A 14,611-nucleotide genomic window follows, 5' to 3' on the forward strand; every position below is an offset into this window, starting at 1 on the left:
CTCAAGGATGATCAATGAAAACAGGATGCCCCTGAGCTTATTTGAGTCTCATAGCAAAGAGTCTGAATACTTATGTAGAAAAGGTTTGTTTTTAATAACTTTGCAAAAATGTCTAAAAACATGTTTTCACTTTGTCATTATGGGGTATTGTGTGTAGATTGCTGAGGAAAATGTTTTATGTAATACATTTGAGAATAAGGCTGTCGCATTAGAAAATGTGTAACAAGTCAAGTGGTCTGAATACTTTCCAAAAGGCACTGTATATATAGTGTACTAATATAATACTTAGACAATAATTCTGACTAAAAGTCAATGACCATTGAGTTTCATACGTGATCTAGGCTTCTTTTAGACTAAGGTGGTTTATCTTATTTTAAACTTTTTGTTTCATATCCTTTATTTAAATTTCACAACCTAGTTATCCACCAAAAAGAGCTACAGATTGAGAACGTGAAGTTACATAATAACGTTAGAAGAAAAATGCCAGTCTTCGCTCTGTGAACTTGTGTGTTTTAGCTGACAACACCAGTCTATGCAGTTCAGTAAGCTAAACTCAAAGTGTGTGTGTGTGTAGGAGGATAATATGTGAGTTGCATGTTGACACCACTCTCTGTGCTGCTCTGTACTCGTGCTTCAGTGTTCTTAGTAACATGGGGTCCTTAGGGTTTGGGTGTTGACCCTGAGGCTGGAGCCACCCCTGTCTTGCCTGCCAGGGTGTTGGTTTTGGTCCGCTTGGACTCTGGGGGCTGGCACACAGGGTCAGTGGGGGGAGAGGGCCGTTCTGGGGAAATAAGTTGAACCAAAAGAGATGCATCAATCATAGGCAGAACACTGGACTGGATAAAACAAACAGTTCTTAGGAATAAGATTTCCCATAGTTTAGTATACTCAAATGTTGTTGATATTTCATTATTTGGGCTCTCAGAGGCAGACCCCATTACAAAGACCAGTAATGATAATACTGTCCATAGCCAATCGCTGGTCTGGTTGTAAAGTGCTTGGCCAATCGCGTCATAAGTTGTTGCAGGATATACTGACCATGTTTGGCTTTCTCTGTGGAGGAGGGTGTGCTGAAGGCAGCTGGAGATCTGGAGATGACAGGAGTCAGAGATATCCGTCTGAAATCAAAAGGTAAAGAGCGAGAACAGTCACTTAGAAGGGGATTCTACCCGACTCTTGAGTAGGTACGGTTGGGGAGGCAGGGTAGCCTAGTGGTTAGAGCGTTGGACTAGTAACCGGAAGGTTGCAAGTTCAAACCCCCGAGCTGACAAGGTACAAATCTGTCGTTTTGCCCCTGAACAGGCAGTTAACCCACTGTTCCTAGGCAGTCATTGAAAATAAGAATTTGTTCTTAACTGACTTGCCTAGTTTAATAAAGGTAAAATAAATAAAAGGTGGCTGAGGAATTAGTCCTAAGACAACAGCAGAACTCAACATACAGCTACTATTCTATCAGTGGAGGCCTACATAAACACTTCCACCTAATTTTTGATTCATAGAGAAAAGGTAGACCTGCAAATCATAACAAATATAACTTCACTTCTGCACATTCAATCTGTGTTCATATAGACTGATAATGTCCCACACACACAGACCATCTATCTGCCGGCAGCTTCTCAGGACAATCAGTACTTGATTAACAGTGGGGAGGTCCAACAAACCCTGAATACCAGACAGGGTTTGTTCTGACAGACAGTAGCTAATGACCAAACATGCCACAAGCACACTCATCATTTTGTCAAATGACAAATCATTTGCAACATCTGAAAATCTAAGTTTACAAAATAAATCACAACCATTTGCAATAAATGGAAACATTAGTGGGGAAATGGCTCAATGTCCTTCCCTACACTAGACATGCTGCCTGGCTGGTGCTCCCATCTCCCACCAGCCTCTCCCAGTCTAACTGCTCCTTTCCATCCAGTGATGTGGCAGTTATGTAGTAGCTGTATATAGGCACCAGTCAGGCTGTCTGGCTCCACTCACCACAGGCCATTTGAATGAGAGTTTGCATACATTTACATACCATAGTCTTGCGAGAGATAGCGAAGCATTCCGGCTACCTCGTTTTAGCATCTAGACTATAGCATCAAGCAGCATTACATTTACATTTTAGTCATTTAGCAGATGCTCTTATCCAGGACAACTTAGTGCATTCATCTTAAGACAGCTCGATGGGACAACCACATCAAAATAAGTACATCTTTCCTCAATAAAGTAGTTATCAGAAAAGTCAGTTCCAGTAGGAACAGTGAGAGCAGGATAGTTCTGAGCTTGTGGACCAGGGGCAGACATTATAGCGAGAAGGGTTTCATCTATCCCTTTATGTAGTGGTGGCTCACATGATGAGTGATTCAACCAGGATCAAGATACATCAGCACGCAAAAGCTACTCACACATGCAGACACACACTCTCACGAAACACACGCACCAACTCTGACTCACAGGCAAGCATGTAAACAGAGACAGGCAAAAACACACACACAATCTTGTATTTGTGCTCTTACCTGGGGGCAGGCCCTTTAGGGGTGGTGCTAGCTTTAGGGGTGCTGGGGCCCAGGGGTTTACCACTGCTGCTTTGGGCTTTTGGCGTGAGGCAGGGCTGGGTTATAGAGGGGGCGAGGGGGGTGTTGGGGGTAGAGAGGGTGAGGCGAGGCTGCTGAGGGGTGGAGGGTGTGCTGGTGCTGGCCATGGTGGGGGTTTTGGGGGCACTAGCAGCAGGTGCTTTGGGGGTGCTGGGCTTGCCCCACCCCTCCAGGGTGTTGAGGGTGATCCTACGGGGCTTGGTCTTGGCCCTACCAGGGTTCTTCTTCTCCTCTCCCCCAGGGGTCACGGGGGGGCCAGGGGAGGTGAGGGAGGAGATGGGGGTGCTGGGGGCCTCTTTAGGGGTGGGGTGAATAGGGGCGGTGCGCTCTGTTGTTTTGGGGACGGGGGACACCGTGCGGGCCGTTGCAACCTTCTTGCCCTTCTTTTCGAGCCCGTTGCCAGGGGTGACGACCTCCAGGACAGGGGGCTCCTTGAGGGGCGTGCCCAGCTCGCCAGGGGAGAAGGACAGGAAGGAGCAGTAGCCATCTGTAGACGACACCGCCAGGAAGGAACCATCCCGAGACCTACAAAAGGATATGACATCACTAAAGAAACTGGATAAAAACACCACACAACGGAAGAATGCCACACAACAACAACTAATTAAACAGTACTTAGAGGTTACCCCTAAACACTGACACAGGATCAGATATTTTTCAGTGCAGTTTAGGATTGGGAGTAGTGGGGTCATCGGATCCGAGTTCTGTGGTTAAGGCATCTTCTACCTCAAGCTCATTAAAAACAGAGCGGAATGTTTTGCTCTTAATTGTAATCAGAGGGCTGATATAAATGTTATGCTGCCAGTCTCTCTTGGCTTAGAGTTGAAGAGAGACTGACTGCATCACATATTTTTATAAGAAACATCAATGTGTTGAAAATCCCAAATTAATTTCAGTCAATTTATACACACAGCTCTGACACACACACTTACCCCACCAAACATGCCACCAGGGGTCTTTTCACAGTCCCCAAATCCAGAACAAATTCAAGAAAGTGTACAGTATTATATAGAGCCCTTATTGCATGGAACCATCTCATATTGCTCAAATAAACAGAAAACCTGGTTTTAAAAAACAGGTAAAGCAACACCTTGCGGGCACAACACCTCTCCCCTATCTGACCTAGATAGTTTGTGTGTATGCATTGATATGTAGGCTACGTGTGCCTTTTAAAATAAATGTATGTAGTTCTGTCCTTGTCTAATGATGATGTTCTGTATTGTGTCATTCTGTATTATGTTGCATGTTTTGTGTGGACTACCAGGTGAGGTCGCTGAGTGTGTGGTAGTGGATGTTGGAGACGTAGCCGAAAGGTAGGGTCTGCTGAGTGTCATAAAGGAAGATGGAATCCTCAGAGGCCACAGCAAACACCAGTCTGTAGGGCAAGCCAAACGTGTTGGGCAGGGGTTGGGCACTGCCATCTGGGGAGCAGAGAGAGAGTTAGCTATCCTTTTATATCTTGGGTAATAAGAGTTTGCTGAATAAATGAAATATATAAATGAGTAATAATCAGTAGAAGAGCTGTGTCTTTACCCTCTCCCTTCTTGGTCCTCAGCTCAAAGTAGACGGGGCAACAGCGTACAGCCAGGGTGGCTTTAGCAGGGCAGGGCAGGTGAGCTATGGGCCTAGAATACAGAAAGGCAGATGCATCCAGTTTCACCCTTACTCTGATACAGCTACACACTAAGAGAGCAAGACTTATTAGAGCTGGGATGATAAACTGAAAATGATCCACACTGATCACTTATTGCAGGTATTTGGCCGATATCGTTCATTACGATAGCCTATATTAGAGAAAAGTTCTACATTTTTAAAAAGTTTGCTAATATGGGTGATTATTAATGGGTACAACCATCAAACTAGTAGTAGTAGGTTAAGAATCAATTATTGTTTTAAATGGTGCACATTAGTGTTATAAACCTTTCGTTCTCTCATCAATTCAGGCAATTTACCTCAATACGGATTTTTGTCCATATCCAGCTCTAAGACATACAGTGGAGCAGCTGTTCCCAACTCCAGTCCCTGGACAAGCATGCCTGATTCTACTTGTCAACTAATCATCAAGCTATCCAACAAAATGTGTGTTGCTGGGGGTACTGGAGGATTGGAGTTGGGAAATACTGACCTAGAGCAACAGACCCAGAGACAGCAGCTAACTCCAGACCTGGACAGTCTCAGTTCAATTCATCTTTATTGTCCACAAAAGGGCTATTCGTTGGCAGCAGTTACCTCTTGAGGCTCTTCCTGGAGAAGACGTAGGTGGTGTTGGTGATGTTCTCCCCCGCCTCCACACACCCTGCTACAGAGACAGACACAAACAGACAGAGAGGAGAGGGGAGAGGGACACAGAGGGGGAGAAAAGAGATGGGTTAAACAGGATGTCACCCATGACCTCTACACCATCACAGGATATGACAGCAGCACAGGACACAATTACTTCCTGTTTCAAATCACCAGATGGATGTACAGGATAAAACCTTGTTCACAATGCAGGCCTCCACGCTCAAATCAGTTTTATTTTCCATGTGTGTGTTCAGACAGCAGTCATTTGCTGACATGGCTATGCTAGTTGTCATAATAACGACAGGTATGTGCGGCGGTGGTGCTCGTGCTTCCCATCACTCAGAAGTTATGTAACAAGCTACGGTGACAATGCCTGCCATGGATGTTTCTCAGTAAACTCAAAATCATTGTGTAAGAACACCTTTAAAGGATAAAATGATCCAACTTTCAAAACTAGTCCTTTATGTCTAGCTACAGCAGTCAACTAGTTAGGTAACTGTTTACCTTTATGTCTAGCTACAGCAGTCAACTAGTTAGGTAACTGTTTACCTTTATGTCTAGCTACAGCAGTCAACTAGTTAGGTAACTGTTTACCTTTATGTCTAGCTACAGCAGTCAACTAGTTAGGTAACTGTTTACCTTTATGTCTAGCTACAGCAGTCAACTAGTTAGGTAACTGTTTACCTTGCTAGCACATTCACTCATTTGTTTGTAAATAATTAACAAACCAGTTAGCTAGCACATGTTCTTGTCAAACTGTCAACAGAGTAGCTAGCAACCAACAAGATACGCCAAATAACTGTCTAAATAAATCAGATTTGAACATTCAGACAGGTTGCATGGGAAATAATCCGTTTTGTATCGGACTTCAAACCACCTACGAAGGTGGTTTAAAATGTGGCTTGAGACATCTGAATCCATTTGCTTTTTGGCTGTTCAGACTGCAGGAAATGAAACAGATTCGTATCAGATACGCCAAAAATTGTATTTGAATCACTTCAAACTACCAATGTGAACAAGGCCTAGCTGTTTCTGTGTGAGTGCGTTTACCTGGGGCGAGCAGGAAGGAGCCATCCGGTGTGAAGGTGAGGCGTCTGAAGAAAGACCTCATGCTGTCGTCATGGAACATTCGGTACTGTTTCACCTGCACACAAATAAACAGACAAACACCATCACATTAAAGAGTGTTTGGTGTGTGTATGATTGTGTTTAGTGTGAGTGTAAAGTATGTGTGTGTATAGATAGCTGTTTAGCAACAAAACTGACACATATGGGGCAAAACAGACAGAGTTGGCTTAGTGTTGACATCATCTAAGCTATAGTTCGTCTCCTGTCAAAACATCTCAAAACCAGACATGGTATCAAGAAAAAGACAAAACTAGCTGAAACAATGTTACTTACAATTCCCCAATGGTAGCTTATTGTCATAGTTGGCAGCTTTCTGGCTATGCAGAATCAAAACACAGACTTCTACCCCATTGAAGTGTGCACATTGTTTTCTTTACGTTGTCAGCGAACCCATCTATGGGAGAACGTTTGTCCACTCAGCTCATACTGACCTCTCCCTCCGCAGCTGATCCAGAGCTCATCTTACTGACACTGTAGACTTTCCTCCTGCTCTGAGTACTGTACACACGCATCACCCTGAGGGGGGGGGAAGACAGATCATCAATCATATAACACTGTTTCAGAAGGTTCAGATCTACAAGTCCATGTTGGTTCTTTGTTTATGTTAGTCCCACTGATCACTGATCAAAGGGGGACCAGAGGCTGGGTGTGTTCCTACCTGTCACAGCTGAGTGTGGCCACATACTGGCCCAGCGGGTCCCAGGTCACTCCCTGCACATAGCTCTTATGGTCATTAAAGATGCACAGCTTCTGACCTGAGAAATACAACACTTATTACCGGTGTTATAACTAATTATAAACTGGGTGGTTTGAGCCCCGAATGATGATTGGCTGGCAGCCATAGTACGGTATATCAGACCGTATACCACTGGTATGACAAACATTTATTTTACTGCTCTAATTACATTGGTAACCAGTTTATAATAGCAATAAGGCACCTCGGGAGTTTGTCATATATGCCCAATATACCACGGCTAAGAGCTGTATCTAGGTATAAAAAGATCAAGGACATCAACCACCCGAGCCTCAGCCTGTTCACCCTGTTACCATCCAGAAGGTCAGTATGGGTGCATGAAAGCTGGGACCGAGAGACTGAAAAACAGCTTCTATCTAATCTTGAACGTTGATTGGTTAAAATCGCATTCCAGACGGTGTCTATTACACAAGTTACCACCGGCTAAATCTATGATGTTAAAATGCCTATTTACTCTGCTCCATTTGAGTGCACAATTCACCATCATCAGCCCAGACAGGGAAGTTATAAACTTGATCTCCACTATAAAAAGCAACTAGACATTATCTCACATTTCTTTAAGACTAAAATTTAGTTTTCAACAGCAGAGATTTATATCAACCTTGCTGTCTGTCTCTCTGACTTGTGCAACATTGTTTCAATACTCAAAATTTGATCTTGACCTCCAACTGTCCCATAGTAATGATCGTGTTGGGGCATTATCCCTTACTGAATAACACACACACAGGTATATAGTTGTGGCCAAATATATTGGCACCCTTGCAGATTTATTAAATAATTCACCTTTTTTTCTCTAAAATAAATTAAAATAAAAAAGAACAACTTTTGGCCACCAACACCTTATTGGATTTTCAACATTACAGAAACAAATGTATTTAGCTCCAAGGTGGCAATAATTTTGTCCATGCCATGTCTTTATTTTCTAAATTAAAATAGTTTAAAAAGATTACAAAATACTATTCAATCCGCAATGTTGAAAAGCCAATAAGGTGAGGTGACCAAACGTTTTTCTTCAATTTGAATTATTTTAGAAGACCTAGAGAATTAAAGTCCAAGGTTGCCAATATACAGTATTTGGCCGCAAATGTAACTGAAGACATATTTAGACACACAAGCTATATGTAATCTCACACACATCTTACCCTTTGTTACATCCCACATAATGGCAGTGTTGTCCACAGAACCAGAGACCATGAAGTTCCCATCACGGGTCCAGCTGATATCATACACATCCTCAATATGTCCCCTACAAAACACAATACCATTTAAACAGTGCACACACAAACAGTCACAAATGTGATTATGAAGTAATACACAGGGAAGGGACAATGTATTGTAGATAAGGGGAGTGATTAAAGGGTATCACCGCAGGGTCTTGACCACGCTCCAGCTCTCCTTGTTGAGCTGACTATCCTCCTCCTCCTGGAACGACGGGGCCTGCTCAGGCTCCTTATTGTCATTCAGCTTCCACAGCAGGATGGCTGAATCTGTTACACAGAGTCATCAACACACAGTCATTAACACACACACTGAATATTTGTTATCAAAGCAGTCTACATCCAGCTAAATTGGCCGATGAAGTCACATTTACATTTACATTTAAGTCATTTAGCAGACGCTCTTATCCCCAGCGATGGATTTAGTCGCACATATTTTGGGCAGGAGCAGATACATGTCGTTTCTCAATGTCTATCGGTGTGTGCGTCTGTCTGCCCAAGACAGCTCGCGAATAGATTTAGAATATTGATAAGTGACATTTGGATGTCGAGTGTGCATCGTCTCAATGCTCATTTTGACCAAAACACTTGCAGACTCGAGTAATCACTATCGAACACATTAGTAAGTGGTCAATCGATAAAGGCTTAGGGGCCAAATGTTCGGTTAGAGATTCTGCCCGTCTATGACTTGAACATAGTAAAGTACAAAAAAATGTATGCTCTGGATAAGTGTCCGCTAAATGACTGAAATGTAAATAGCGTATTTTTCTTCAGTGTTGGCATCAATGGGTTACAATTGGAGACACTGATCATCCTTGTTCCATTTTATTTCCGATAGATAGATATATATTATCTTTATGGCAAAACATTTGTCATACAGATGCAGTCAAATATACTGGCACCAATGATGAATATAAACCCTGGGTTGCTGATGCTATGTATTGGCCATTGAGAGGCTTTGAAGTCACCGGTTAGCCATATTGGGACTATTGTAATTCTACAGTATTTCAATTAAATGTAGCAAGGACAAAATTACATGGATTTGAATATTATTTAGGTGTAGTGGTGACAGTAACATTAATAATGTAAAAAAATTATACTTAAGGAAATTGTTTTATATATTTTTTATGTTTAGCTCACATAATATAATTTAAAATGATGCATTAAGGTGTCTGTAATAGAATGAATGTGGCAAAGACAAATGCAGACATTAATAAATGCATTTCTATAGCTTCCAAAAAATATATTTTTTTTTACAATGGTGGGAGAGTACCGAGATGGAGGCATGGTGGCTTCAACACAGCACACTCGATCAGTTATCTAGTGTATACCGTATATAAATAATTTATTGGCACCCTTGCACTTTACAATGGAGAAGATCGTTTCGTTTTTTTTTTCTTTTTAAAACTGGTTGAATGGCAATGTTTACCCTGTAAGCACCTGCAAAGTATCACAGATTAGATTAATTACACAGTAAATGAGAATAATTGCCTCTAACCAAATTATTTGGAATTTTGAATAATTATGAACAATCTCAATTTCAGTTTATATATTTTTGATCTTGGTCCTGTGCAGTGGAAATAAAACAAATACACATAAACAAATGTTTTTTCAACTTATTTGAGAATAGTGATTCATGCAAGGGTGTCAATATACTGTATCTAACCACATCTTTATATATTATAGCAAACTATTTTATTTGTCAATTATGCTATAGTTGATATATACACGTTTGCTACATCGTGACCCACCATCTCCTCCAGAAGCGAGCAGCTCACTGTTGGGGCAGAAGCGCACCACGTTGACAGCCTTGGTGTGCCGTGCAAGGTTGGACAGGAAGTCCACCACTGCTTTCCCATCAGGCCCCATCTCCACACGCCACAACTAACCACAGGAAGTGACCTCACACGTTATAGCATCACACAGACCCACTACACTCATTAGGTCATTATCTCTCTTAATAGTATATCACCATACAATACATTATTACAGTTTCCTTTACCAAGCTCTGTCTGTATGTGTGTGTGTGTGTGTGTGTGTGTGTGTGTGTGTGTGTGTGTGTGTGTGTGTGTGTGTGTGTGTGTGTGTGTGTGTGTGTGTGACAATCTGCAAATGCATACAAAGTGTTCACAGTGTGTGCATATGAGAGTGAGAGAACAATAGAGACTATTCTCAATTCCAGGTGGGACACTTGAAACAACCCCAGAGAATGAATGACTCAACAACAATGGAGGGGTTGTTTTAAACAGATAGCTAACTGTTGCTCACCCTGACAGTGGTGTCCACTCCTGCTGTGGCCAGCCTGTGTATGCGGCCCTCTGCGTTGTGCTGGAAGTCCAGACTGTAGACAGGTTCTTTGTTGTGCCACGCAATCTCACATGTTATCACCTTCATCTTGCTACTAAATACAGGCAAAGAGAGTAACGTTAACGTTAGCTAACTGAAAAGTCGATGTCAGCTAGACTAGAGGCAGCTCGTAACGTTAACAGTTAGTTAGCTAACTACAGCAACTAAACAAACAGCAGCTGTTGTTGTTGACACCGATAGTCACTTGCAATACATACTGGGAAGGCAGTGGAGAAAGTTGGGCCATTAACCACTTCCAAGTGCTCTTAAAGTTACATTCATTAGAAAAAAAGAGTTAGCTTGGTAGCTACTGGTTTGCTTAGTTCAGCCATGGCTAAACTAGTTTCATTCGATTGCTGTGTGTTGAAGTAAAACAACTTGCGAAGACACATGAACAATTATATTATATCAAATATTGGATTATTCAAATATGCATCCAGAACAAATCCATAAATATGCATGTATCTCTGCCTACCAGTTTTTTTTCCCACTGACTAACTTTTCTGCTGCGTCCCGCGCGGAGTAAAATCTACAAGCGGACAGCAGAGAGAAAACATTGGTTTCCCGCGTAGAGTTCGGAAATAACTTCCGGTAGGGAAGTCAGCAGTGATAGGCTGAGAAGGGGAAGGGGCGGGTAATACCAGAGTAGTCCAGGGGGTTCCACGAGCTTCTATAAAGCCACAGATTCCACAGCGAGAAAGTCAAAATTGACACACACACATAAAAAATGTTTTTTGCTCTTAATTTAAATTCAGGGTTAGGTTTAAAAGGAAATGGGCGAGGTTTATGACTTGGTGTCAGGAGCTTGCCAGCTTGTAGTCCTAAAAACAGGAAATGATTTAGCTTTGGTTCTTTCAGCCATTTCTATAGGCAAAATGAATGTCGAAATAGGATTTTTGGAATACACGCCGAAAATAAGGTCCGAGGTTATTAACACAGGCTCATGAAATCTTATGTTTTGTTCTATGAGATAACACGACCTTTATGAAATATGAAGCCTTTATGCAATGTAAATGACATAAATGCTTTAAAAAAGTGACATTAGCTTATATCATAGAACAAAACGTATAAAATATCCTAAGCCTGTGCTTACCAGACCTTAATTTCAGCGTTTATCCAAAAACTCCATACATTTTTCCAAAAGCTTCATTCAACGAACCACCGTGGTTAGTGCCTACAAAAAGATGCCATTGCTATAGGCGCGTTTTTGACGCCTTTCATTTTTCACATTGTGAATTTGACAAAATATTCAAGTTAACACAGACCTTATACAGAAGGTCTAAAATTGCATATGGAAAAATGTATGGTGAAAAAAACAATTAGAACCATTTCCGGGTTTTATGACTCATACTGTGGCACCCAATTGAGTCTGGGTAATTTAAAATCTGTAAATCTGCATTCCAGAATAACATATGACATGCAAGCCATTGTAAGTGTTTGATGTAATGTCATTTCAGGTAAAAATGTAAGTTTTTTATATTTCCCAACCATTCAGCAAATATACTTTCGCTTTGAAGCTAGGTGCTCTTCTAATGACACCGAATGAATAATGTCTCAGTTTTGATGCCTTCCCAACCCAGTAAATGATTGCTGATCATGTATGGAAATGTGAAAGTGACAGAGGATTCGTTAGTCAATAAATGTTATTGGGATTTCAAGGTCTTTTTTCATTGCATGCTTTTAGAAGCAATGTTGGTAATGTATCTTTTGTAGAGGCTATACATTGAAAAAAAAGTCAACGCATCGTTAGAACAGTGAAAAAAATAAATATATTTTTAAGAAATAATACATCCGGGACAGTTGCATTGCTAAAAGGACAACCAAAATTCCCTCGTGTCGCGAAAACAAAGCACATTCCCACGCTCTAATCCCAATTGAGGGATGAATCACAAATCAATAAATTAACCAGTTAACTTTGATAAACATTCCAGATATAGCTGCTGATTTTCCAGTTAATTAATAAAAAGGTTCAGTTAAATATGGATCGTTGAAGATATTGAGTCAGTTGCACGACCTCAATGAGTCAATCTTTCTTCATGAACTAGAAAGTTTGGAGTGGTTTGAGCTGGCTAACAATTTGATCCTGCTTTGAAATATAGTGCTTTCAGAAAATATTCAGACCACTTGACGTTTTCCACATTTCTCTTTACATTACAGCCTTATTCTAAAATGGATTAAATAAATATTTTTCCTCAGCAATCTACACACAATACCCCATATCAACAAAGTAAAAACAGGTTGACATTTCTGCTCATTTATTAAAAATAGCTTATTTACATAGGTATTCAGACTCTTTCGCAATGAGACTTGAAATTGAGCTCAGGGGCATCTGGTTTCCATTGATCATCCTTGATGTTTCAATAACTTGGGAGTCCACCTGGGGGTAAATTCATTTGATTGGACATGATTTGGAAAGGCACACACCTGTCTATAAGGTTCCACAGTTGACAGTGCCTGTCAGAGAAAAAAACTGTGAGGTCGAGGGAATTGTCCGTAGAGCTACGAGAATGGAGTGTGTCAAGGCACAAACCTGGGGAAGGGTACCAAAAAGTTCTGCAGCATTGAAGGGCCCCAAGAACACAGTGGCCTCCTCCATTCTTAAATGGAAGAAGTTAGGATCCACCACGACTCTTCCTCAAGCTGGCCGCCCGGCCAAACTGAGCAATTGGGGGAGAAAGGCTTTGGTCAGGGAGGTGACCAAATCATCAAAATCAAATAAAATGTATTTATATAGCCCTTCGTACATCAGCTGATATTTCAAAGTGCTGTACAGAAACCCAGCCTAAAACCCCAAACAGCAAGCAATGCAGGTGTAGAAGCATGGTGGCTAGGAAAAACTCCCTAGAAAGGCCAAAACCTAGGAAGAAACCTAGAGAGGAACCAGGCTATGTTGGGTAGCCAGTCCTCTTCTGGCTGTGCCGGGTGGAGATTATAACAGAACATGGCCAAGATGTTAAAATGTTCATAAATAAGGCAGAACAGTTGAAACTGGAGCAGAAGCACGGCCAGGTGGACTGGGGACAGCAAGGAGTCATCATGTCAGGTAGTCCTGGGGCATGATCCTAGGGCTCAGGTCCTAGTTGAAACCAAGAACCCGATGGTCACTGACAGAGCTCTAGAGTTACTTTGTTGAGATGGGAGAACCTTCCAGAAAGACAACCATCTCTGCAGCACTTCACCAATCAGGCCTTTATGGTAAAGTGGCCAGATGGAAGCCACTCCTCAGTAAAAGGCACATGACAGCCCGCTTGGAGTTTGCCAAAAGGCACCTAAAGTCCATGAGAAACAAGATTATCTGTATCGGTCTGATGAAACCAAGATTGAACTCCATGGCCTGAATGGTAAGCGTCACGTCTGGAGGAAACCTGGCACCATCCCTACGGTGAAGCATGTTGGTGGCAACATGATGATGTGGGGATGTTTTTCAGCGGCAGAGACTGGGAGACTAGACAGGGTCAAGGGAAAGATGAACAGAGCAAAGTACAGATGAAAACCTGCTCCAGAGCACTCAGGACCTCAGACTGGGGTGAAGGTTCACCTTCAAACAGGACAATCATCCTAAGCACACAGCCAAAACAAAATAGGAGTGGCTTTGGGACAAGTCTCTGAACGTCCTTGAGTGGCCCAGCCAGAGCCCAGACTTGAACCCAATCAAACATCTCTGGAGACCTGAAAATAGCTGTGCAGCAACGCTGCCCATCCAACCTGACAGAGCTTGAGAGGATCTGCAGAGAAGAATAGGAGAAACACCCCAAATACAGGTATGCCAAGCTTTTAATGTAAAAAACCTAAGACTCGAGGCTGTAATCACTGCCAAAGGTGCTTCAACAAAGTACTGAGCAAAGGGTCTGAATACTTATGTAAATGTCATATCAGGTTTTATTTTTTATAAATTAGCAAAATTGTCAAACTGTTTTTGTTTTGTCATTATGGGGTATTGTGTGTAGATCGTTGAAGGGGGGAAAAACTATTTAATACATTTTAGAATAAGGCTGTAACGTAACAAAATGTGGAAAAAGTCAAGGGGTCTAAATGCACTGCACCTCTCTGGACTCATCCCCCATCTCTTGCATTACAATCTCCCGCATTCGGACCTTAACTTTTAATTAATAATTTACAATTTTGTTAGCGTCCCAGAGGTAGGAATAAGTTTTAAATCCTCTGGAGTGCAAAAACCCTGTTATTTCAAGAGAAACATCAGTCTCAGCTCAAAAGAACAGAGGGATTGATAGTACTCTGATAAGACAAACGTGTGACAAGAGTGAGGGGAGAGGTTATGATATCGTACTCCTAGTTAT

General features: G+C 41.8%; 1 protein-coding gene across 2 annotated transcripts; it reads right to left on the reverse strand.

Annotated features, from left to right (window-relative positions):
• Window positions 1–75: 75 nt before the first annotated feature.
• LOC124017368 (chromatin assembly factor 1 subunit B-like) lies at window positions 76–11,597 on the reverse strand. 2 transcript variants are annotated; one of them, XM_046332630.1, is made up of 15 exons: window positions 10,955–11,597; window positions 10,789–10,842; window positions 10,236–10,368; window positions 9,719–9,851; window positions 8,117–8,237; window positions 7,893–7,996; window positions 6,655–6,751; window positions 6,428–6,512; window positions 5,919–6,012; window positions 4,815–4,884; window positions 4,119–4,210; window positions 3,847–4,006; window positions 2,508–3,110; window positions 1,039–1,118; window positions 76–781 (listed from the first exon to the last, which is right to left on the reverse strand). In XM_046332630.1, the coding sequence occupies exons 3-15, from the start codon at window positions 10,359–10,361 to the stop codon at window positions 660–662; spliced, it is 1,887 nt and encodes a 628-aa protein (XP_046188586.1). In that variant the 5' UTR covers window positions 10,362–10,368; window positions 10,789–10,842; window positions 10,955–11,597; the 3' UTR covers window positions 76–659. The 2 variants fall into 2 exon arrangements, with proteins under 2 accessions (XP_046188586.1, XP_046188585.1); XM_046332629.1 differs by lacking the exon at window positions 10,955–11,597 and having other exon boundaries at window positions 10,789–10,917.
• Between the last annotated feature and the right edge of the window lie 3,014 nt (window positions 11,598–14,611).

This window comes from Oncorhynchus gorbuscha, unplaced genomic scaffold, assembly GCF_021184085.1.
Source record: "Oncorhynchus gorbuscha isolate QuinsamMale2020 ecotype Even-year unplaced genomic scaffold, OgorEven_v1.0 Un_scaffold_203:::fragment_2:::debris, whole genome shotgun sequence".
Taxonomy (NCBI): domain Eukaryota; kingdom Metazoa; phylum Chordata; class Actinopteri; order Salmoniformes; family Salmonidae; genus Oncorhynchus; species Oncorhynchus gorbuscha.